The sequence below is a fragment of the Nerophis lumbriciformis genome, linkage group LG32, assembly GCF_033978685.3.
Source record: "Nerophis lumbriciformis linkage group LG32, RoL_Nlum_v2.1, whole genome shotgun sequence".
Lineage (NCBI taxonomy): Eukaryota > Metazoa > Chordata > Actinopteri > Syngnathiformes > Syngnathidae > Nerophis > Nerophis lumbriciformis.
Genome location: NC_084579.2, coordinates 8,077,435 through 8,103,032, shown reverse-complemented (window position 1 = coordinate 8,103,032; position 25,598 = coordinate 8,077,435). Strand labels below are relative to the sequence as shown.

General features: G+C 41.7%; 1 protein-coding gene across 2 annotated transcripts in view; it reads left to right on the top strand.

The window, feature by feature from the left end:
* Window positions 1–23,746, top strand: part of rab11fip1b (RAB11 family interacting protein 1 (class I) b) — a 49,496-nt gene extending 25,750 nt beyond the window's left edge. The window contains exons 2-8 of one of the 2 annotated variants that reach the window (XM_072912091.1): window positions 9,490–9,917; window positions 13,278–14,340; window positions 14,458–15,215; window positions 15,264–15,450; window positions 16,369–16,926; window positions 22,994–23,105; window positions 23,208–23,746. In XM_072912091.1, coding sequence (XP_072768192.1) covers window positions 9,490–9,917; window positions 13,278–14,340; window positions 14,458–15,215; window positions 15,264–15,450; window positions 16,369–16,926; window positions 22,994–23,105; window positions 23,208–23,405 — 3,304 coding nt within the window. In that variant the 3' untranslated portion in view covers window positions 23,406–23,746. Of the gene's footprint in view, window positions 1–9,489; window positions 9,918–13,277; window positions 14,341–14,457; window positions 15,451–16,368; window positions 16,927–22,993; window positions 23,106–23,207 lie in introns of both variants that reach the window. The other variant, XM_072912090.1, reaches the window with a different exon arrangement.
* Window positions 23,747–25,598: the final 1,852 nt, after the last annotated feature.

Genomic DNA, 25,598 nt, shown 5'->3' with positions numbered 1-25,598 from the left:
CTGACTTAAACAAGTTGAAAAACTTATTGGGGTGTTACCATTTAGTGGTCAATTGTACAGAATATGTACTGTACTGTGCAATCTACTAATACAAGTTTCAATCAATCAATCAAAAGTGTGAAGGAAAAAAGACACTTTTTTATTTCAACCGTACATCCCGTCAAAAGCCTAAAGACTGACTGCACAGTTCCTGTCTTCACAATAAAGGTGCCGCTCCATCGCGCCTGCACTTACAAAATAAGAGTCTCCGAAAGCCAGCGCAAACAAGCTAGCAAGCTACGGAATTTGCCGCCAATGTATTTCTTGTAAAGTGTGTGAAAACGAATATGGAGGCTGGACAAATAAGATGCCGAAAACCAACCACTTTCATGTGGTATTAGACAGAAAGGAGGAACTTTTTTTCTCCTCCATTTGAAAACGTGGACGCTATCAGCACTACTGTCTGATTACAATCAATGCAAGTCATCAGAATCAGGTAATACACCAACTTATATTCTTGTCTTCATGAAAGAAAGGAATCTATATGTGTTAAACATGCATGTATATTCATTAAAGATAGATATATTCATGAAAGAAAGGAATCTATATGTGTTAAACATGCATGTATATTCATTAAAACACCTTTAACATGTAAACAAATACGGCAAAATAAATACATATAAATTATATACTGTGTATATATATATGTATATATATATATATATATATGTGTGTGTATGTTACTCAACAGTTACTCAGTACTTGAGTAGTTTTTTCACAACATACTTTTTACTTCTACTCAAGTAAATATTTGGGTGACTACTCATTACTTTTACTTGAGTAATAAATCTCTAAAGTAACATTACTCTTACTTGAGTACAATTTCTGGCTACTCTACCCACCTCTGATTTGTAACAGTGTTAAAGTTGTTTATACGGCCACCCTCAGTGTGACCTGTATGGCTGTTGACCAAGTATGCATTGCATTCACTTGTGTGTGTGAAAAGCCGTAGATATTGTGTGATTGGGCCGGAACGCAAAGGCAGTGCCTATAAGGCACGCCCCAATATTGTTGTCTGGGTGGAAATCGGGAGATTTTCGGGAGGGGAATTGAAATTCGGGAGTCTCCCGGGGAAATCGGGAGGCTTGGCAAGTATGACTGGGAGACGCAACTGCTCTGTACTTCTCCCTACGTCCGTGTACCACTCTGTACAGCGGCGTTTTAAAAAGTCATAAATTGTACTTATTGAAACCGATACCGATAATTTCCGATATTACATTTTAAAGCATTTATCGGCCAATAATATCGGCAGTCCGATATTATCGGACATCTCTAGTAATAATTCATAACACTGATTTTGATGCAGTAGCAATTTTTCAATAAGTCCACAAAACGCGTCACTATAGCAAAACATAAGCCATTAGCAGAGGTGGGTAGAGTAGCCAGAAATTGTACTCAAGTAAGTTGTCATTTAAGTAAGAGTACTGTTACTTTACAGATTTATTACTCAAGTAAAAGTAAGGAGTAGTCACCCAAATATTTACTTGAGTAAAAGTAAAAAGTATGTTGTGAAAAAACTACTCAAGTACTGAGTAACTGATGAGTAACATATACACACATATATATATATATATATATATATATATATATATATATATATACATACTAGAGATGCGCGGTTTGCGGACACAACCAACGAAAAACGTTGAAAGTTTTCCACTTGTATCGCTAGCAACGGCATTAGACTTGTGTTTTTTTGTCCCAACGTGGTCTTTTACATCGCTAATTCCTCCGTGTCCGATCGAAAAATTTTGTCTGCACAAGGTGCAATTCGCGTAGTTTTCACCCTTTTTTTTTTTTTTTAATTAATATTAGATATATAACAACGGGCGGATGGCGGGCGGATGCAGTTTTGATCAAACGTTACATCGGGTGGATGGCGGATGGATGACGACTTTCTGACGCGGTTGCGGATGAGATAAATTGCCTATCCGCGCATCTCTAATACATACATTGATATATATACAGTATATAATTTATCCATCCATCCATCCATTTTCTACCGCTTATTCCCTTCGGGGTCGCGGGGGGCGCTGGAGCCTATCTCAGCTATAATTTATATTTATTTTATTTTGCCGTTTTTGTTTACATGTTAAAGGTGTTTTAATGAATATACATGCATGTTTAACACATATAGATTCCTTTCTTTCATGAAGACAAGAATATAAGTTGGTGTATTACCTGATTCTGATGACTTGCATTGATTGTAATCAGACAGTAGTGATGATAACGTCCATGTTTTCAAATGCAGGAGAAAAAAAGTTCCTCCTTTCTGTCTAATACCACATGAAAGTGGTTGGTTTTTGGCTTCTTATTTGTCCAGCTTCCATATTCGTTTGTATACACTTTACAAGAAATACATTGGCGGCAAACTCCGTCGCTTGCTAGCTTGTTTGCGCTGGCTTTCGGAGACTCTTATTTTGAAAGCGCAGGCGCGATGGAGCGGCACTTTTATTGTGAAGACAGGAACTGTGCAGTTAGTCTTTAGGCTTTTGACGGGATGTACGGTTGAAATAAAAAAGGGTCTTTTTTCCTTCACACTTTTGATTGATTGATTGAAACATTTATTAGTAGATTGCACAGTACAGTACATATTCCGTACAATTGACCACTAAATGGTAACACCCCAATACGTTTTTCAACTTGTTTAAGTCAGGTCATGTGACCCCTGGCTCTGTTTGATTGGTCCAACGTCACCAGTGACTGCATCTGATTGGTGGAACGGAGTGAACGTCACCAGTGACTGTATTTGTTGAAACGCAGGCACTATGAAGGTCTGTCTGACAGACCAAAACAAACAAAGCGTGCATTAACAGATCGATAAAAATGAGTAGCGAGCTGAATGTAGACAAAAGTAGCAGAGTAAAAGTAGCGTTTCTTCTCTATAAATATACTCAAGTAAAAGTAAAAGTATGTTGCATTAAAACTACTCTTAGAAGTACAATTTATCCCAAAAGTTACTCAAGTAGATGTAACGGAGTAAATGTAGCGCGTTACTACCCACCTCTGGCCATTAGCTACATTTGAACAAAAGAGAACGTGAACAGATACAATGATAACACAAACTATTCATAAACAAAAGTCACAGACAGATTTCATGTGCTGTTTACAAATAAACCTGGTTCGCCCACTCCCTTGTGCTACCATCAGGCCACAGCCAACATTGTTCCCCTGGGAGACACCGTGGACTTGCCACTACTGGCCCGATGAGCGCTCTCGCTACAGAAGGTGCCTGTCGCACCTGGTGCTGCTTCGTGCACTATTGACAGACGTAAAAAGTATGTATGCATTGTATATCAAGTCCATTTGGGACAGCTGCCTGACCTCTGGCAGCAGGGGTACGTGACACAGACCTACAAAAAATGGTCAAATTACATCAGATGACAAACATCCTTTTATTGCTTTGATACAAAAATAATCATACAGTGATAGTAGTAGTGATAGTGATAGTAGGAATTCCTCTACTCGGGCATCTAAGGATTAGGACCCCTCGCCCTACCAACCAAAATGTAAATACACTCCACCCACTACTATTTCTACTAACACAAAATAAAATGACAAATTATGAATGTGTAATTGTGCTTACCTGGTCGAAGTGTTCCACAGTCCCTTTGCAAGCATTGCAGTCCATGATTCAACTGTAAGTCTTGCGTCAAACATTCCCTTGCATGAACGTTCTCAGCCACTGGTTTATTGGGACCATTGCTAGGGATGTCCCGATCCAGGTTTTTGCACGATATTGTTTTTGTATTTCCGATCCGATACTGACCGATACCGATACTGGCCTATCCGAGCATGTATTAAAGTTTAAAGTTATTTAGCCTACTTAGTTGTCAGAATCATGTTGAAAAGGGTTTTAGTACTCTTGATAACAACTAGCCAGCTGAATTAGGGGAGTTTGAATAATACACAATGGTTGGTAACAAGAAACTGACCTGTTTATTCAAGGATAAACACAAAATAGACAAAATTATACATGACAAACAGAAATGGCATCATTGAACTAGGGCTGGGCGATATGGCCTTTTTTTAATATTGCGATATTTTAAGGCCATATTGCGATACACAATACATATCTCGATATTTTGCCTTAGCCTTGAATGAACACTTGATGCATATAATCACAGCAGTATGATGATTCTATGTGTTTTGATTGATTGATTGAGACTTTTATTAGTAGGTTGCACAGTGAAGTACATATTCCGTACAATTGACCACTAAATGGTAACACCCCAATAAGTTTTTCAACTTGTTTAAGTCGGGGTCCACTTAAATTGATTCATGATACAGATATATACTATCAGATATATACTATCATCATAATACAGTCATCACACAAGATAATCACATTGAATTATTTACATTATTTATAATCCAGGGTGTGGAGGGGGGCGCCGGATGTAAATGTCAGAGTTTGATATGAGAATAAATCTAAAGTTAAAATATAGGGTAGAAATGCACCCATTTGCAGGAAATGTAGTCTTGATTTTCAAAATGTTCTTTCAAGGTTTGCATGTCTACATTAAAACATTCTTCTTCATACTGCATTAATATATGCTACTTTTAAACTTTCATGCAGAGAAGGAAATCACAACTAAAAAAATCACTAATTTTTTCATACGGTGTTGATGTGGAAATTTTTGCCTCAGCATTTTGATGGTGTAGACGTGTGGCACCGAATGGAGATAAGCGTCTCGACAGACGTTACAATATTTGAACAATGATGACGAAAACTGTTTTCTCTGTCGTGTCCGTGTGTCGAAAATTGTTATGCGCTTATTTTTTTATTAGATTGTGTGCGTGGCATAGATTTGCTATGCGCAGAGGACGCTTAAACAGTGCGCAATTGCACAGGCGAGCACCTTAGAGGGAGCGTTGCTCGCACGGCTGCGCTAGCATCACAGCTAACGTTAGCCATGCTGCTACCTCTCTGCTCGGGGAGGACGTATACGTATGTGACGTATGACGTGACAGTATGTGACGTGTGTAAGAAGGTGCGCTCGCTGTCTGTGAGAGGGAGACACAGGAAAGAGTGAGAAGAGCCTGTCGTGTAATGCCAGCAGCTAAAAGCAACTGCGTGAGAATTCAAAGACCTGTAGATGTGTTGAAGGTGTGCTGGAAAATGCGGAACGGAAATTACGGAGCAGCAGAAAAGTGGAATGTATTATTAAAATAAGTACGTTGGAAAACACGGACCGGAGTTTTTTTTAAAACTGGATCTGGATCGGCATTTTCCCATGCCTTGCCGATACGCAATTTTTGGCAAATATCGGCATCCGATCCAAATATCGGATCGGGACATCCCTAACCATTGCACATATACACACTGACAACCCACACAAAGTGTCTTTAAAAAAAACAACACATTTACACACCTCTCTGTAGCAATACCAACCCACCACGATCGTTAGTTGCATTTAGACTTAAACAAACTTTAATGATCCACAAGGGAAATTGTTCCACACAGTAGCTCAGTTACAAAGGTTGGAAAGGATAAGGATGGAAAGGATAATGCACACAAGGGCACAAAAAGAGGGCGAAAACAAAAGGTATAAAGTAGACTAAAAATGTACCACAGTAGCAATATAAATATAACATATATGTAATATTTACATATTATATATACAGTACATGATATATACCGATATGTTATTATTAGAGATGTCCGATAATATCGGACTGCCGATATTATCGCCCAATAAATGCTTTAAAATGTAATATCGGAAATTGTCGGTATCTGTTTCGAAACATTTTTTTTTTTTTTTGTCCTGTCCAGCTTCTCAGGCAAATCATATAGTTGATGTAGATGCCCATATCAGCTGTTCAGATTGAGCCCAGTTTATAATTTCCTGTTATACAGTATGCCAGGCAGTCTTGCACTAAAGGAGGACTATGTTATTGTTTACTTTATTACTCTAGTATACTCTGGACTGAAGCTGTGTGCCTTCATTGTTTTTGTAGCTGTTGTTTTGAGGCATGTGTAAAAAAATAAAATAAAAAAAATAATGCACTTTGTGAAAGTCAAAGTATAGTACTTCCCATAGTTGTAATGGGTATCAGGATTATCTCAGGGAGAGCATGTCCCGAATTCCAAGCTGCTGTTTTGAGGCATGTTAAAAAAAAAAAATATGGCAGTGCCATGTTGGCACTTTTTTCCATAACTTGAGTTGATTTATTTTGTAAAACCTTGTTACATTGTTTAATGCATCCAAAATTAGGCATAATAATGTGTTAATTCCACAACTGTATACATCTGTATCGGTTGATATCGGAATCTGTAATTAAGAGTTGGACAATACCGGAATATCGGCAAAAAAGCAATTATCGGCCATCTCTACAGTACATGATATATACTGATATATTATTATATAATATATACAATATATAACAAATCCCAATTACCATGTACAATATTACAGTATGTGTAACAGCTGCAGCAAAAAAAAGCAGCATTTAAAAAAAAAAAAAAAAAAAAAAAAATAGATCCAGCAGAAAATATACATTGTAAACAAAGAGCGGTAGCTAATATAGAAGCGGTCGTTTAAGTCGTTTGTTGGCAATTTAAATGAACAACAATGCAAAAACACTCGCGAACGAATGTCTCTCGCATTAACTTGTGGTTAAGAAATGTAATTACACCCAAAACTATTTTACTTTGTATTTTGGAGAGATATGTTTAAATAGGGACAAGCGGTAGAAAATGGATGGATGGATGTTTAAATTAGAGATGTCCGATAATGGCTTTTTTGCCGATATTCCGATATTGTCCAACTCTTAATTACCGATTCCGATATCAACCGATACCGATATATACAGTCGTGGAATTAACACATTATTATGCCTAATTTTGTTGTGATGCCCCGCTGGATGCATTAAACAATGTAACAAGGTTCTCCAAAATAAATCAACTCAAATTATGGAAAAAAATGCCAACATGGCACTGCCATATTTATTATTGAAGTCACAAAGTGCATTATTTTTTTTAACATGCCTCAAAACAGCAGCTTGGAATTTGGGACATGCTCTCCCTGAGGGAGTATGAGGAGGTTGGTGGGGGATGAGTTGGGGTAGGGAGTAGCGGGGGGTGTATATTGTAACGTCCCGGAAGAGTTAGTGCTGCAAGGGGTTCTGGGTATTTGTTCTGTTGTGTTTATGTTGTGTTACGGTGCGGATGTTCTCCCAAAATGTGTTTGTCATTCTTGTTTGGTGTGGGTTCACAGTGTGGCGCATATTTGTAGCAGTGTTAAAGTTGTTTATACGGCCACCCTCAGTGTGACCTGTATGGCTGTTGACCAAGTATGCGTGCATTCAATTGTGTGTGTGAAAAGCCATAGATATTATGTGACTGGGCCGGCACGCAAAGGCAGTGCCTTTAAGGTTTATTGGCGCTCTGTACTTCTCCCTACGTCCGTGTACACAGCGGCGTTTTAAAAAGTCATACATTTTAATTTTTGAAACCGATACCGATAATTTCCGATATTACATTATATTATCGGACATCTCTAGTTTAAATGTTTAGTATTTGTGATGAAAAGCATTATAACATGTCAGGTTTTCATTGTATTAAAAAATGTGTTAAAATAGGAGTCAATGGTGACCAAAATGGTCTTAAGTGTATGTCAATTAATATTTGAAATAACTTTGCAAAATAATAACATTAAAGCCATTTTAAAGAGAAACTTGTTCAAAACAAGGTGGCCATATTTCAGCCCTCTAACATTTAAATGTAACTGTGATCCGCCCGGAGTTCCTTAAGGCTCTGGATGCTGTGGGGCTGTCTTGGTTGACAAGACTCTGCAGCATCGCGTGGACATCGGGGGCGGTACCTCTGGATTGGCAGACCGGGGTGGTGGTTCTTCTCTTTAAGAAGGGGAACCGGAGGGTGTGTTTTAACTATCGTGGGATCACACTCCTCAGCCTTCCCGGTAAGGTCTATTCAGGTGTACTGGAGAGGAGGCTACGCCGGATAGTCGAACCTCGGATTCAGGAGGAACAGTGTGGTTTTCGTCCTGGTCGTGGAACTGTGGACCAGCTCTATACTCTCGGCAGGGTCCTTGAGGGTGCATGGGAGTTTGCCCAACCAGTCTACATGTGCTTTGTGGACTTGGAGAAGGCATTCGACCGTGTCCCTCGGGAAGTCCTGTGGGGAGTGCTCAGAGAGTATGAGGTATCGGATTGTCTGATTGTGGCAGTCCGCTCCCTGTATGATCAGTGTCAGAGCTTGGTCCGCATTGCCGGCAGTAAGTCGGACACGTTTCCAGTGAGGGTTGAACTCCGCCAAGGCTGCCCTTTGTCACCGATTCTGTTCATAACCTTTATGGACAGAATTTCTAGGCGCAGTCAAGGCGTTGAGGGGATCTGGTTTGGTGGCTGCAGGATTAGGTCTCTGCTTTTTGCAGATGATGTGGTCCTGATGGCTTCATCTGGCCAGGATCTTCAGCTCTCGCTGGATCGCTTCGCAGCCGAGTGTGAAGCGACTGGGATGAGAATCAGCACCTCCAAGTCCGAGTCCATGGTTCTCGCCCGGAAAAGGGTGAGAGGAGGAGATCTTGCCCCAAGTGGAGGAGTTCAAGTACCTCGGAGTCTTGTTCACGAGTGAGGGAAGAGTGGATCGTGAGATCGACAGGCGGATCGGTGCGGCGTCTTCAGTAATGCGGACCCTGTATCGATCCGTTGTGGTGAAGAAGGAGCTGAGCCGGAAGGCAAAGCTCTCAATTTACCGGTCGATCTACGTTCCCATCCTCACCTATGGTCATGAGCTTTGGGTTATGACCGAAAGGACAAGATCACGGGTACAAGCGGCCGAAATGAGTTTCCTCCGCCGGGTGGCGGGGCTCTCCCTTAGAGATAGGGTGAGAAGCTCTGCCATCCGGGGGGAGCTCAAAGTAAAGCCGCTGCTCCTCCACATGGAGAGGAGCCAGATGAGGTGGTTCGGGCATCTGGTCAGGATGCCACCCGAACGCCTCCCTAGGGAGGTGTTTAGGGCACGTCCGACTGGTAGGAGGCCGCGGGGAAGACCCAGGACACGTTGGGAAGACTATGTCTCCCGGCTGGCCTGGGAACGCCTCGGGGTCCCACAGGAAGAGCTGGACGAAGTGGCTGGGGAGAGGGAAGTCTGGGCTTCCCTGCTTAGGCTGCTGCCCCCGCGACCCGACCTCGGATAAGGGAAAGAAGATTGATGGATGGATGGATGTTTGGCAAAGATGGAAAAAAATAAAAAGCAAAAATGTCAGTTTTTTTTAGTGAAGCCAGACTCGAGGGTTAAAGCGCATGTAGACGTAGTTGAAGCTGCTGGATGATTTCAAACATAGCTACTGGAGTTACTAAAAAACTATACGAGGAGGTTCCCAACAGCCACAGCTGTGGTGGTTATATGTTTTGATGACGATACACCCTCATGAGTTGCTGTCCATACTAATTCATTCTAATTCAACTCTCTCTGCCGCCCAGGTGGTTCAGGTTATTGGACAAGACGGGCAAGGCGGACAAAGACCGAGGCGAGGTCCTGGTGGACATCCAGTTCCTGAGGAACAACATGACGGCCAGCATGTTCGACCTCTCTGCCGCTGGCAAACCCCGATCCCGCATGGGCAAGCTGAAGGACAAAGTCCGGGGCAAGAAAAAAGAATCGGATCCGGCGGCGACGACGCCGTCCTTCACGCAGGTTCTGACCGACAGCGAGGAAGATGACGCGGACGACGGCGGCCAGGCAGCTGCGGGAAAAGAAGAGAAGAAGAAAAAACACAAGTTAAAGTCTTTGTTTTCTCACAAGTCCAATCTGCAGAGGAACATGTCGCAGTCCATGTCGGTGCTGCCTGCCAAGAACTCCTCGCTGAGCGGCAGCTTGTCGTCTGGCCTTAATATCGACGCCTCGGAAGGTCTGTGTTTTCTCTTTACTCATATTTTTATTAGAAAACCCAAAAGCAGTGAAGTTGTCACGTTGTGTAAATGGTAAATAAAAATACAATGATTTGCAAATCCTTTTCAACTTATATTCAATTGAATAGACCGCAAAGACAATATATTTAAGGTTCAAACTGGTCAACTTTATTTTTTTACAAATATTAGCTCATTTAGAATTTGATGCCTGCAACATGTTTCAAAAAAGCTGGCACAAGTGGCAAAAAAGACTGAGAAAGTTGAGGAATGCTCGCCAAACACTTATTTGGAACATCCCACAGGTGAACAGGCTAATTGGGAACGGGTGGGTGCCATGATTGGGTATAAAAGCAGCTTCCGTGAAATGCTCAGTCATTCACAAACAAGGACGGGGCGAGGGTCACCATTTTGTCAACAAATGCGTGAGCAAATTGTGCAACAGTTTAAGAACAACATTTCTCAATGAGCTATTGCAAGGAATTTAGGGTTTTCACCATCTACGGTCCGTAATATCATCAAAAGGTTCAGAAAATCTGGACAAAACCAACAATGAATGCCCGTGACCTTCGACCCCTCTCTGACTGCATCAAAAAAGCGACATCTGTGTGTAAAGGATATCACCACATGGGCTCAGGAACACTTCAGAAAACCACTGTCAGTATCTACAATTTGTCGCTACATCTGTAAGTGCAAGTTAAAACTCTACTACGCAAAGCCAAAGCCATTTATCAACAACACCCAGAAACGCCAAACAACTTTTTTTTTTTTTATTAAATCAACATAGAAAAAAACACACGATACACTTTCAACCAGTGCATCAACCCAAAAAAAAACCTCCCACCCCCATTCACACTCACACACACCCACTCACACAAAAGGGGTTGTTTCTTTCTGCCATCAATACTCTGGTTAACACAACATGGACAACACTTCTGCAAGGGACACAGTCCCTGAAGCACACTTGATTGTTTGTGCTGCTGGTCCGCTAACATTTTCATTTTAATTACTATTTTTCTTTTTTTTTTCTCTCCCTTATGTAATTATTTTTATATTGTTTACTTTCCTTTTTATCCAAGAAAATATTTATTTATCTTATCTATTAAAAAAAAAAAAAAAAAAAAAAAGGAAAGAAAGGACCTTATCTTCACCAGACCTGGTTGTAAATGAAATTAGCTTCGTTTAAAGGTTGTTGGTTTTTTTTTAAACCAGGTCCAGTCCAGATAATGTCTGGACTGGACACTGAGAAAAAAACAAAAAAAAAAGAAAATTTTGGAACACAACAGATTGCATATAATCTATAAACAAAATTACATTTTCAAAACAAAAAAACAACAAAAAAAATGTATGTACAGTCCAGCTTATGTCCAGGTCACTAAAAATTAGGGAATACAACAACAGATAGCATATAATCTATAAACATAATTACACTTTCAACATAAGCCTTTGAGGACTTCCCATCTTTTTTTATGTTTTTTGGCATCATTATCGTTTTCAACCATGTAACTTTCTAAAGTTAAAAAATACTGAATAAATGTTTTAAAGAAAGTAATACTAAGTGAATATCTGTTATCAAATATCTTAAGCTGTAAATCAAACAAGAATGCGAAAGAATTCCACCTGAAAAGCTTCAAAAAATGTGTCTCCTCAGTTCCCAAACGTTTACGGAGTGTTGTTAAAAGGAAAGGCCATGTAACACAGTGGTAAAAATGCCCCTGTGACAACTTTTTTGCAACGTGTTGCTGCCATTAAATTCTAAGTTAATGATTATTTGCAAAAAATAAATGTGTTTTTCAAGTCGAGCATTAAATATCTTGTCTTTGCAGTCTATTCAATTGAATATTTGTAAATCATTTTATTCCGTTTTTATTTACACTTTACACAATGCGCCAACGTCAGTGGTTTTGGGTTTTGTACGACATTTCCTTCATTTTTAAGATGAACTAAAATGCCATTCAGTAGAGTGTAGACCTGCGCCACTATACATGCTTGAATGATACACAAGTCTCTAACTCTGTGGCAGTTTTGTACGGAATAAATATGTCAAAAGCATTTCAATTTGGGGAGCGTGTGGAAAAAAAATATGGGGGTCTGTTTTGATAATGCCTGGCTGGCGATGGACTGACGCACCCTCCGCCATCGGCCGGTACCTCGCCATCGACGTAATGGAGAATGAGAAAGAAGTTGAATGGACTGTACAATCCATACAGCCGCAAATATAGAAAACTCAGACAAAAGTGGAGGGAAAAGGATTGCACACCATATTTGAATTAATTCACATCTGCTACTTTCTGATTCGTGTAAAATATGGTAAGATGTTAGAGATTAGAGATGCGCGGTTTGCGGACACAACCGCGGAGTCCGCGGATTATCCGCGGGTCGGGCGGTTGAAATAAAAAAAAATTAGATTTTAAATAGATTCAGGCGGGTGGCAGTTAAACCAATTCGGAAATATATATACATAGTTAAATGTTGTTACCCACATACGAAAAACGAGCAGGCACCTCCAGCATATGCCACAACAGAAGAAGAAAAAAAAAAGAGATGGCAACGCCGGCAGCAAACGTGGTACGTGACAAACTAAAAAAAGGGAATACTAAAGACCAGGGGAAAAAAAGGCCAGAAAAGTTCAGCGTGGACTCGTTTTTATGAGGTTGTAAATCAGGATGATAGTAATGCTGGCTACGCGATTTGCAAGAGCTGCGACGCTGTTTATGTCTACGACAGTCACAAAACCGGGACATCTAACATGGTGCATCACATTTGTGCAAAACCCCGAATCTCCACAAACACCCTGAGCATGAGCAGTTTCGTCCGCCGTGATCCCAGAAGAGTGCCACAGGATGTTAAAACAAGATAGAACGCAGCTGCCTGCAGCAGTTTGAGTGGCGCGAGCGCGCTTGGAGGTGCGCTCAGCGCGGCTCCCAGATGATTGCGCACTGGTGTGCGTCTGGGCCGTGACAGCGTGGCACGCATTGAATGTCTCTGCTGCATTGGATCAGTCTCCTTTCTTTAACAGGCAAAAGCTTTATAACCTCACTAATGCCTTGCATCGTCTATATTAGATATATAACAACGGGCGGGTGTGGTTTTGATTAAATGTTAGTTCGGGTGGATGCGGATGGTTGACGACTTTTGTGATGCGGTTGCGGATGAAATAATTGCCTATCCGCGCATCTCTATTAGAGATACACAGACAGGGCTCAGCACTTTTTTATAACATGTTCTTAATGACTAATTCATCAGTGTTTGCAGCTAGGTTTTCTCTTTATCCACATTAGGATTGTTTGGCCTTCACCTCATTGTGTTCCATCCCCACTGGTCTCTTTAGTCAAGTTTGTCCCTTTTCTCACCCCTTCTAGGCAAGAAGAAGTTCAAATTCATGAAGCACAAACGCTCGGGCAGCTCAGACAGCAAAGATCCATCCGGTCAGAAGCACTCCTCTGTGGAGAAAAGCAACCTGTGCATCAACGGCAGCCATGTTTACTGCGAGGAACCTCCGCCTCGCGCCGCTCGCAACGGCTCCAACTTTAGTCTGGCCAGCTCCGGCCACGGGTCTATGGACGACGTTCCGGAAAGCTCTCCCCCGTTGGTCGATTCGCTGCCTGCAATAAGGCAGTACACCACCTGGGAAGAGGAGGAGGAGGAGGAGGATGGGAACGCTAAGGAGGAGATGATTGACAGGTTTGATGAAGAGGGGGGATGTGGAGAAGAAGGGGCAATATTAGAGGAGGAGATGAGGAATGAAGAGAAGGCCAGAAAAGAGGAAGAGGAGATGAGAAGACAAGAAGAAAAAGAGCAGGAGAGGCTGGCAGAGGAAAGGACGAGACAGAAAGAAGAGGAAAAGAATAAAGAAAAGGCCAGGAAGGAGGAGCAAGAGAGGAGACGACAAGAGGAGCTGGAAAGAGTAGAAGAGAAGAGAAGACTGGAGGTAGATGAGAGTAAAAAGGAGGAAGAGAGGAGGAAACAAGAAAAGTTGGAAAAATTAGCAGTGGAGAAGAGGAGACAAGAAGAAGAAGAAGAGAGGAGGAATGAAGAAAAGGTGAAAAAGGAGGAAGACGAGATGAAAAGACGAGAAGAAGAAGGAGAGCGGGAAAGACTAGCTGAAGAAAAGAGGAGACAGGAAGAAGAAGAGAGGAGAATAAATGAAGAAAAGGTGAGAAAGGAGGAAGAGGAGATGATGAGAAGACAAGAAGATGAAGAGCGGGAAAGACTAGCAGAGGAAAAGAGGAGAAAGGAAGAAGAAGAGAGAATAAATGAAGAAAAGGTGAGAAAGGAGGAAGAGGAGATGATGAAAAGACAAAAAGAAGAAGAAGAGCGGGAAAGACTAACAGAGGAAAAGAGAAGGGAAGAAGAGAGGAGAAGAAATGAAGAAAAGATGAGAAAGGAGGAAGAGGAGATGATGAGAAGACAAGAAGAAGAAGAAGAGCGGGAAAGACTAACAGAGGAAAAGAGGAGAAGGGAAGAAGAGAGGAGAAGAAATGAAGAAAAGATGAGAAAGGAGGAAGAGGAGATGATGATGAGAAGACAAGAAGAAGAAGAGCGGGAAAGACTAACAGAGGAAAAGAGGAGACAGGAAGAAGAAGCAGAGAAGAGAAGAAATGAAGAAACTGTGATGGAGGAGGAGCAAGAGAGGATTAGAAGACAAGAAAAAGAAGAGCTGCGAAGAAAAAGAGTCGCGGAAGAAGAAGAAGAAGAGAGGAAAATGACTGAAGAAAAGGCCAAGAAGGAGGAAGAAGAGCGGAATAGACGAGAAGAGGAAAAGAGGAGATGGGAAGAGGAAGAGAGGAGAAGACATGAAGAGAAAGCGAGAAAGACGGAAGAGGAGAGGATGAGAAGGGAAGAAGAACTGCAACGACTAGCAGAAGAAAAGAGGAGGCTGGTGGAAGAAGAGAGAAAAAGGAATGAAGAAAAGATGGAGGAGGAGGAAGAGAGAGTGAGGAGGGAAAGGGAGCTAGAAGGATTAGCCATAGAGAAGAGGAGACTGGTGGAAGAAGAGAAGGAAAGAAAGGAGGAAGAAGAGAGGATGAGACGACAAGAAGAAGAGCTTGAAAGATTAGCATTAGAAGAAGAACAGCACAAGAGGGAGGAAGAGGAGGAGACGAGGATGAGGAGGCAAGAACAACTTCTAGAAGAGAAGAAGAAACTGGAGGAAGAAGAGAGAAAGGTCAGGGAGGAGAAAGAGAGGATGCGACGACAAGAAGAACAACTTAGAGAACAGGAGAGGAGAAAAAGGGAGGAAGACGAGGAGAGGGTTAGGAAGGAAGAAGATGAGAGAAAAAGAATGGAGGAAGAAGAACAGAGAAGAGGTGAGGAGGAGGAGGAAAGAAAAAGGGAGGAAGAGGAGCGCATGAGGAAGGAGCAAGAAGACATGATTAGGAGAATGGAGGAACAAAAGATGGAGGAGAAGAGGAGAGAACCTGCAGAGAGTCTGAGACACGCTCCTTCCACCAATCCTTTTGATGAAGAGGATCCTGACTCTTCTTCCGGGTCAAAGGGCAGCACACTGGACCCAGAGGCCGCCATCTTGGACAGGTCAGTTTCCACACAGCACACCTCTTCATTACTCTATGTAGACATTATAATACATTAATACTGTAGTAAGCCCAATATAAACTGTATATATTAAACATGAATTATTTTATGTAGACATTATAATCCATTAATAGTAAGCCCAATATAAACTGTATATATTAAACATGAATTATTCTATGTAGACATTATAATCCATTAATAGTAAGCCCAATATAAACTGTATATATTAAACATGAATTTTAACCGCAGGAGGACCGCAAACCCTGAAAAAGTGTTTTTGATGCATCTTAGAAGAGGAACTTGATGCGGACAGGGAGAAGTCATGAATGGTGCAGGATGAGAGCCATATCATTTACATGTGCGTCGACTTCCTGGTTTAGTTTACATCCTGCATCGCCATGGCAACGTAATCCAAACCTGACAGCTCGGTGACAGTTATGTAGCTGTGTTGGCATGTGAGCGTGTCCTGTCAGCCCAGGTCATCGCTCCAGGTGTCATGGCAAAAGTCTTCAAATGTATGACAATTGATTACATTTATTAATGTCATTTTTTTCAATAATGTAGTTTTTTTATTTTACTAACAGGTTGTTTCTCTCAACATAAGATTCATGTAATTAATCCTTTCACCAGTTATTAATGGTAACTGCCACTTTGCACAATGGAATTAAAACAGAATGACTCCAAATAAGCCACAAAGTCAGGAATGTTGCAGTTTGAGTGTGCTTTTATACCACTTGGGCAACTACAAGTGCAACATGTTTGTTGTATTATTAATCCTCTCGCCAGTTATTAATGGTAACTGCCACCTTGCACAATGGAATTAAAACCGAATGACTCCAAATAAGCCACAAAGTTGTTGACGTGATGATACGGAATGCTGAAAACCTTGTTGTCCTTCCCACTGTTTCTCCTTCCCAGCTGTCAGGTGGGGAGCAGAGCCCTTCCTGTGGATGAAAAGAAGCGACCGGCTCCTCTGCCTCCAAGTACGACTGCGGTGGTCAGACCTGACCCACGGCACCCGGGGCTTATCGCCAAGCAAAATAAAGACAAGGAGGTGAAGACTGCCAGTGTTCCACCTCAGAGCAGATCTCTCCCAGATGCAAAAAACCCCAACACTTCCTCCGCAGCCAAACACACAAAGCGTGCAGCACCGTCAATACCTCGGTCGGACACGTCTTCGAATCCATTTGAAGACGATGAGGACGACGACGACGACGCAGCATCCTCACACGATCACACTCCTGTGTCCCAATCTCCCGATGCTGCGTCTGAAACCAAAGGCAAATCCTTCAAGTCACGCGCACCCGCACCTCCACCTAAGACCCTCGCCGCCACACCGAGCACACTAAATAATGAGCCAAACCCTGACCACGCCCACACTGCGCCTGAGGACAGTCGGGCTGTGTCGCACCAGGAGAGTCCGCCTAATGAAGCTGCAGGCCGGAAGAAGGACGTGCCTCCTGTAGCGTTGCGCAGGTGAGGTGGCCGTGCTTTGCTTGATGTTGTCCCAAACTGAGGGCGTGGGGATAAAAAAGGGCAATGTGTAGTATAGGCTAAAAGTTTGGACACACCTTCTCATTCAAGGTCTTTATTTTCATGACTATTTACATTGTAGATTGTCACTGAAGGCTTCAAAACTATGAATGAGCACATGTGGAGTTATGTACTTAACAAAAGATAGGTGAAATAACTGAAAACCTGTTTTATATTCTGGTTGCTTCAAAATAGCCACCCTTTGCTCCGATTACTGCTTTGCACACTCTTGGCATTCTCTCGATGAGCTTCAAGCACACCTGTGAAGTGAAAACCATTTCAGGTGACTACCTCTTGAAGCTCATCAAGAGAATGGTAAACAGTGGTACCATGTAGAGATGTCCGATAAAATCGGACTGCCGATATTATCGGCCAATAAATGCTTTAAAATGTGATATCTGTTTCAAAAAGTAAAATGTATGACTTTTTAAAACTGCCGCTGTGTACACGGACGTAGGGAGAAGTACATAGCGCCAATAAACCTTAAAGGCACTGCCTTTGCGTGCCGGCCCAATCACATAATATCTACAGCTTTTCACACACACAAGTGAATGCAAGGCATACTTGGTCAACAGCCATACAGGTCACACTGAGGGTGGCCGTATAAACAACTTTAACACTGTTACAGATATGCGCCACACTGTGAACCCACACCAAACAAGAATGACAAACACATTTCGGGAGAACATCCGCACCGTAACACAACATAAACACAACCGAACAAATACCCAGAACCCCTTGCAGCACTAACTCTTCCGGGACGCTACAATATACACCCCCGCAACCCCCAACCCCACCCACCCCAACCTCCTCATGCATGTCCCAAATTCCAAGCTGCTGTTTTGAGGCATGTTAAAAAAAATAATGCACTTTGTGACTTCAATAATAAATATGGCAGTGCCATGTTGGCATTTTTTTCCATAACTTGAGTTGATTTATTTTGGAAAACCTTGTTACATTGTTTAATGCATCCAGCGGGGTATCACAACAAAATTAGGCATAATAATGTGTTAATTCCACGACTGTATACATCAGGATCGGTTGATATCGGTATCGGTAACTAAAAGTTGGACAATATCGGATATCGGCAAAAAAGCCATTATCGGACATCTCTAGTACCATGTTTCCATTTACAGCGATGCACTGTAAAAACAAGGATTTTACAGTTTTAAAAAAATAGCTGCTCATTCGCCAGAATTTTGCAGAAAAGTATTTCAGTTTAAAGTAATTTACTGTTAAAAAAAAAAAAAAAAAAAAAAAAAAAAAAAGCACTGTACATTTTACGGTAACATTCTGGTGACAGAGCTACCAGTTTTTTGTTATCGTAAAATCTACAGATTTAAAAAAATATTTCAATTTGAGACTCATGCTCTACGGCAGGGGTGCTCACACTTTTTCTGCAGGCGAGCTACTTTTCAATTGATCAAGTCGTGGGGATCTACCTCATTCATATATATCATTTATATTTCCTTATTTATGAAATATATGTTTTTGTTGATAAGTTAAAGGTGTTTAATGATAATGCAAGCATGTTTAACACATAGTTAATATTGTTAAAAAATTAAAGGTGTTTAATGAAAATACAAGTTTGTTTAATACATATAGTTAATATTGTTAACAAGTTAAAGGTGATTAATGATAATACAACCATGTTTAACACATATAGTTAATATTGTTAACAAGTTAAAGGTGTTTAAAGATAATACAAGCATGTTTAACACTTTTAGTTAATATTGTTAATAAGTTAAAGGTGTTTAAAGATAATACAAGCATGTTTAACACATATAGTTAATATTGTTAATAAGTTAAAGGTGATTAAAGATAATACAAGCATGTTTAACACATATAGTTAATATTGTTAATAAGTTAAAAGTGTTTAGAGATAATACAAGCATGTTTAACACATATAGTTAATATTGTTAAGTTAAAGGTGTTTAAAGATAATACAAGCATGTTTAACACATACAGTTAATATTGTTAATAAGTTAAAAGTGTTTAGAGATAATACAAGCATGTTTAACACATATAGTTAATATTGTTAATAAGTTAAAAGTGTTTAGAGATAATACAAGCATGTTTAACATATATAGACTCCTTTCTTTCATGAAGACAAGAATATAAGTTGGTGTATTACCTGATTGTGATGACTTGCATTGATTGGAATCAGACAGTGGTGATGATAAGGTCCGCATTTTCGAATGGAGGAGAAAAAAAGTCCTCCTTTCTGTCCAATACCACATGAAAGTGGTTGGTTTTTGGCATCTTATTTGTCCAGCTTCCGTACTCCTTTGTATACACTTTACAAGAAATACATTGTCGGCAAACTCCGTAGCTTGCTAGCTTGCGCACGCCAGCTTTCTGAGACTCTTATTTTGGTAGCGCAGGCAGGATGAAGTAGCGCTTTTATTGCGCAACTGTGCAGTCGGTCTTTGGAGTTTTGACGACAGGTACGGCGCCAGAGTCTGTTGAAATAAAGTGTTTCTCGCCTTCCTGTCGGTCATTTTAATTAGCTGGCAGCATCTCAGAAGACCCTTGGTTCCGTGACTGTCAATCAAGTGACGAAAGTGACGTCATAGTGAAGATTTATGATCGCTCATTTTTAGGACTATTTTTTTAATGGCTGGCTGGTGATCGACTGACACACCCTCCGAGATCGACCGGTAGCTCGCGATCGACGTAATGAGCACCCCTGCTCTACGGTAAAGTCGTGACTTTTTGACGCTCTATGGAGAAGGATAAACTTTGTCGCCAGGCTGCGCCCAAGTCTTACAGTGAAAACCTGAACGCTTGTACATGTAGCATCCTCCATATGCATAATCTGTCTGGGTCAAGTTTGAAAGCGATCGGATGAAATATCTACGAGGAGCTGGTTACAGAACAACGCCTGGAAATGGTGAATATCTGCAGAAAATGACCTTTATGAATGTTTTGAGGTTAAAAATGTACATTAGAGATGCAAAATTTTACATTAACTGTGTGACAACCTTTACTACTGTACTTTATATATGGCGGTATGAGGCTGAATTCCTCACTTGTGGTGAAAATTGCTGTTTGGCATATTTTTTACATTGGCCCTTGTGGAGGTTGCCCTCTGTGGGTTCCTCTGACCACAAAGATGCTCTCGTGGGCCCGGTAGTCTGGGTAACAAGTCTTTTATTGTCATATAGCGGTAGGGTTTTGCTTTCCAGCTAAATGTCTCTCAGTCTCATGCGTCCGCTCACCAGCCATTCAAAACACGTCTCTCGTCCCGGCTGCTGCTAATAAGGGCGACGGGTGATTAGATAACAAGCCCCAGCTGGGCAATCTACTCACCTGCCGCTGACTTCGAGGCCGGTCCATACACCATACTTGCCAACCTTGAGATTTCCAAATTCGGGAGATGGGGCCGGGGGCGTGGTTGAGGTGGGCGGGGTTTTGTCGTAGCGGGGGCGTATATTGTAGCGTCCTGGAAGAGTTAGTGCTGCAAGGGGTTCTGGGTATTTGTTCTGTTGTGTTTTTATGTTGTGTTACGGTGCGGATGTTCTCCCGGAATGGTGTGGGTTCACAGTGTGGCACATATTTGTAACAGTGTTAAAGTTGTTTATACGGCCACCCTCAGTGTGACCTGTATGGCTGTTGACCAAGTATGAATGGCATTCACTTGTGTGTGTGAAAAGCCGTAGATATTATGTGACTGGGCCGGCACGCAAAGGCAGTGCCTTTAAGGTTTATTGGCACTCTGTACTTCTCCCTACGTCAGTGTACCACTCCGTACAGCGGCGTTTTAAAAAGTCATAAATTTTACTTTTTGAAACCGATACCGATAATTTCCGATATTACATTTTAAAGTATTTATCGGCCGATAATATCGGCAGTTTGATTTTATCGGACATCTCTACTCCAAACACATCTCTCGTCCCGGCTGCTGCTAATAAGGGCGACAGGTGATTAGATAACAAGCCCCAGCTGGGCAATCTACTCACCTGCCGCTGACTTCGAGGCCGGTCCTTACACCATACTTGCCAACCTTGAGACCTCCAAATTCGGGAGATGGGGGGGGGGGGGGGGGGGTATATTGTAGCGTCCTGGAAGAGTTAGTGCTTCAAGGGGTTCTGGGTATTTGTTTTGTTGTGTTTACGTTGTATTACGGTGCGGATGTTCTCCCGAAATGTGTTTGTCATTCTTGTTTGGTGTGGGTTCACAGTGTGGCACATATTTGTAACAGTGTTAAAGTTGTTTATACGGCCACCCTCAGTGTGACCTGTATGGCTGTTGACCAAGTATGAATGGCATTCACTTGTGTGTGTGAAAAGCCGTAGATATTATGTGACTGCGCCGGCACGCAAAGGCAGTGCCTTTAAGGTTTATTGGTGCTCTGTACTTCTCCCTACGTCCGTGTACCACTCCGTACAGCGGCGTTTTAAAAAGTCATAAATTTTACTTTTTGAAACCGATACCGATAATTTCCGATACTACATTTTAAAGCATTTATCGGCCGATAATATCGGCAGTTCGATATTATCGGACATCTCTACTCCAAACACATCTCTCGTACCGGCTGCTGCTAATAAGGGCGACAGGTGATTAGATAACAAGCCCCAGCTGGGCAATCTACTCACCTGCCGCTGACTTCGAGGCCGGTCCTTACACCATACTTGCCAACCTTGAGACCTCCAAATTCGGGAGATGCGGGGTGGGGGGGGGGTGTATATTGTAGCGTCCTGGAAGAGTTAGTGCTTCAAGGGGTTCTGGGTATTTGTTTTGTTGTGTTTACGTTGTATTACGGTGCGGATGTTCTCCCGAAATGTGTTTGTCATTCTTGTTTGGTGTGGGTTCACAGTGTGGCGCGTATTTGTAACAGTGTTAAAGTTGTTTATACGGCCACCCTCAGTGTGCCCCGTATGGCTGTTGACCAAGTATACATTGCATTTACTTGTGTGTGTGTGAAAAGCCGTAGATATTATGATTGGGCCCGCACGCAAAGGCAGTGCCTTTATTGGCGTTCTGTACTTCTCCCTACGTCCGTGTACCACTCCGTACAGCGGCGTTTTAAAAAGTCATACATTTTACTTTTTGAAACCGATACCGATAATTTCCGATATTACATTTTAAAGCATTTATCGGCCGATAATATCGGCAGTTCGATTTTATCGGACATCTCTACTCCAAACACATCTCTCGTTCCGGCTGCTGCTAATAAGGGCGACAGGTGATTAGATAACAAGCCCCAGCTGGGCAATCTACTCACCTGCCGCTGACTTCGAGGCCGGTCCTTACACCATGCTTGCCAACTTTGAGACCTCCAAATTTGAGAGATGGTGGTGGGGGCGCGGTTGAGGTGGGCGGGGTTTGGTGGTAGCGGGGGTGTATATTGTAGCGTCCTGGAAGATTTAGTGCTGCAAGGGGTTCTGGGTATTTGTTCTGTTGTGTTTATGTCGTGTTACGGTGCGGATGTTCTCCCGGAATGGTGTGGGTTCACAGTGTGGCGCATATTTGTAACAGTGTTAAAGTTGTTTATACGGCCACCCTCAGTGTGCCCTGTATGGCTGTTGACCAAGTATACATTGCATTCAATTGTGTGTGTGTGTGAAAAGCCGTAGATATTATGTGATTGGGCCCGCACGCAAAGGCAGTGCCTTTATTGGCGTTCTGTACTTCTCCCTACGTCCGTGTACCACTCCGTACAGCTGCGTTTTAAAAAGTCATACATTTTACTTTTTGAAACCGATACCGATAATTTCCGATATTACATTTTAAAGCATTTATCGGCCGATAATATCGGCAGTTCGATTTTATCGGACATCTCTACTCCAAACACATCTCTCGTTCCGGCTGCTGCTAATAAGGGCGACGGGTGATTAGATAACAAGCCCCAGCTGGGCAATCTACTCACCTGCCGCTGACTTCGAGGCCGGTCCTTACACACCCCGCTCCGCGGCAGGCCCGCGGACCACGCCCCTCTCCACAGCCCTTTTTAGCCCCTGGTTTCATGTATCCTTGTGCTCCAGATTTTGATGTGTGTTTTTTGCAGACTTCATCCAGTCAAACCCCTCGGTCCCCTGGAACAGCATCCTCTCTCAGCCATTCCAAGAGAAACAGCTGAAAACGCTGGACTCCTCGGTCCAGTTCTAGAGAACACAGAGGTATCTGACCGTCAGATGATGATAGTTGTACCTTTTTAAAAAAAAAAAATTGGACTAAAAGATGAACTACTATACACGTGTGTCTGTTATTGGTTCTTGCAGGTGAAAGAAAGCAAAGCCAAGGGACCGTACTCCATGCTCACCAAGGAGGAACTCATCTCCCTGGTGGTAAAACAGGAGAGGCAGCTGCAGGAGAAGAGCGCCAGGATCGCTCACCTGGAGCAGTACATCGACAACCTACTTGTGCGTGTCATGGAGGAGAAACCCAGCATTCTCATGTCTCTGAAGAAGGTGGTCTAGGTGGATTCTAATGAATACAATGCTGTACTTTACACACGCTTAATAAGATCACATGTGAAAGATGGAAATTCATACACAGACACTCGACCTTTTTCTAAAACTTAGTTACATTCCAGGTTTAAGCAGTGCTGATATATATTACATGTTTAATGACGCCAACGTTTCAATCAACTGTCTGTCTTCAATGTAAGATTTGCCTTCCAGGTGTTAAAAACTATGCAGTTGTTACACGCCTTCTTGCACTGATTGTTCAATGTTTACATGATGATCTCCAGAAAAAAAGCACTTTACTTGGCTTGCTATTTTTACACTGATGAAGTATTAAACTATGCAAAACTAAATGTATTTGATGTCCCTTTAATTATGACTAGAACTTGACGTGTTTTTGTTCAATCCATCCATCTTCTTCCGCTTGTCGGAGGGAGAGTCGCGGGGGCAGCAGCCTAAGCAGAGAAGCCCACCCAGAGCGCCACCTCATCTGGCTCCTCTCGATGTGGAGGAGCAGCGGCTTTATTTTGAGCTCTTGAATGACGGCGCTTCCCATTTGTGATGTTGTCCTTTCGGTCACAGTCCAAAGCTCATGACCGGTAAAGTGAGAGCTTTGCCTTCCGGCTCAGCTCCTTCACCACGACGGATCGATACAGGTGTGAACAAGACTCTGAGGTACTTGGGGAAAGATCTCCAATGTCCATGTTCCTCCCCAACCTGGAGATGGAACTACCCATTTTTGTTATTCTCATACTTGCCAACCTTGAGACCTCCAATTTCGGGAGGTGGGGCGTGGGGGCGTGGTCGGGGGTGGTTGGGGGCGTGGTTAAGAGGGGAGGAGTATATTGACAGCTAGTCACCAAGTCAAGTATTTCATACATATTATATATATATATATATATATATATATAGATATCTACATCCTGAAAATATGCAAACAAAACTGTGTTTAGATAATTGATACTTCAAACTTGCATAAATAAATATTAAGGAATATAACATAACTTGGCTTCTGAGAGTTTCAAAATGTAATGAATAAAATGCTAAAGTTGTTGATAAACAAGCAATTATTTTAATAATTAAATATGGTCATTTTAAATGAATTATTATGATCATTTAAAATCAATTATTTAAAATATGTTTATTTTAATGTATAATTCTATGGCTGGATGTAATAAGGAGTCACGAAAAAATACAATTAATTTTGATGTTTTTAGCAAAATATAGTAAAAATGTATTTAGTTTTTTTTGTTTTTTTAATTAATAAATATATTTATTTTTAGGTAAAATAAACATAATACAATTTATCTCTAGTCTGGATGATTTAGTTCTTACCCTGTTGTCCTCCTGTCATGAAAAAAGGCTGTCCTCACTCAGGTCCGCATGGAGCTGGAGGGGGCGTGGCTTCCAGCTCCGCTGAAAATCGGGAGATTTTCGGGAGAATATTTGTCCCGGGAGTTTTTTGGGAGAGACGCTGAATTTCGGGAGTCTCCCGGAAAATTCGGGAGGGTTGGCAAGTATGGTTATTCTACTTTATTTGGGTACTGTAAATGTGCGAATAAAACAACCTTGTTTATTGCGCCATCACCAGTCCGATAAATACAAAAAAAAAATCATTTTAGTGTTTTTGTAATCGTGCAAATACTTTGAATGTTTTTCATTTTAGAGTAATATTGAAAAAAGATGTGATATCATTACCTAATTGTTTTTTAATGCAATGTGGCCTTTAATTGTGATGGGTTTTTTTTAGTTTATCAGGTGATATATGCCAGTGTTTTTCAACCACTGTGCCGCGGCACACTAGTGTGCCGTGAGATACAGTCTGGTGTGTCGTGGGAGATTATCTAATTTCACCTATTTGGGGTAAAAATATTTTTTTGCAAACCAGTAATTCTAGTCTGCAAATGATGTGTTGTTGAGTGTGGGTGCTGTCTAGACCGTGTAATACTCTTTCATATCAGTAGGTGGCAGCAGGTAGCTAATTGCTTTGTAGATGTTGGAAACAGCGGGAGGGAGGCAGCGTGCAGGTAAAAAAGGTGTTTAATGCTTAAACCAAAAACAAACAAAAGGTGAGTGCCCCTAAGAAAAGGCATTGAAGCTTAGGGAAGGCTATGCAGAACGAAACTAAAACTGAACTGGCTACAAAGTAAACAAAAACAGAATGCTGGACGACAGCAAAGACTTACTGTGGAGCAAAGACGAAGT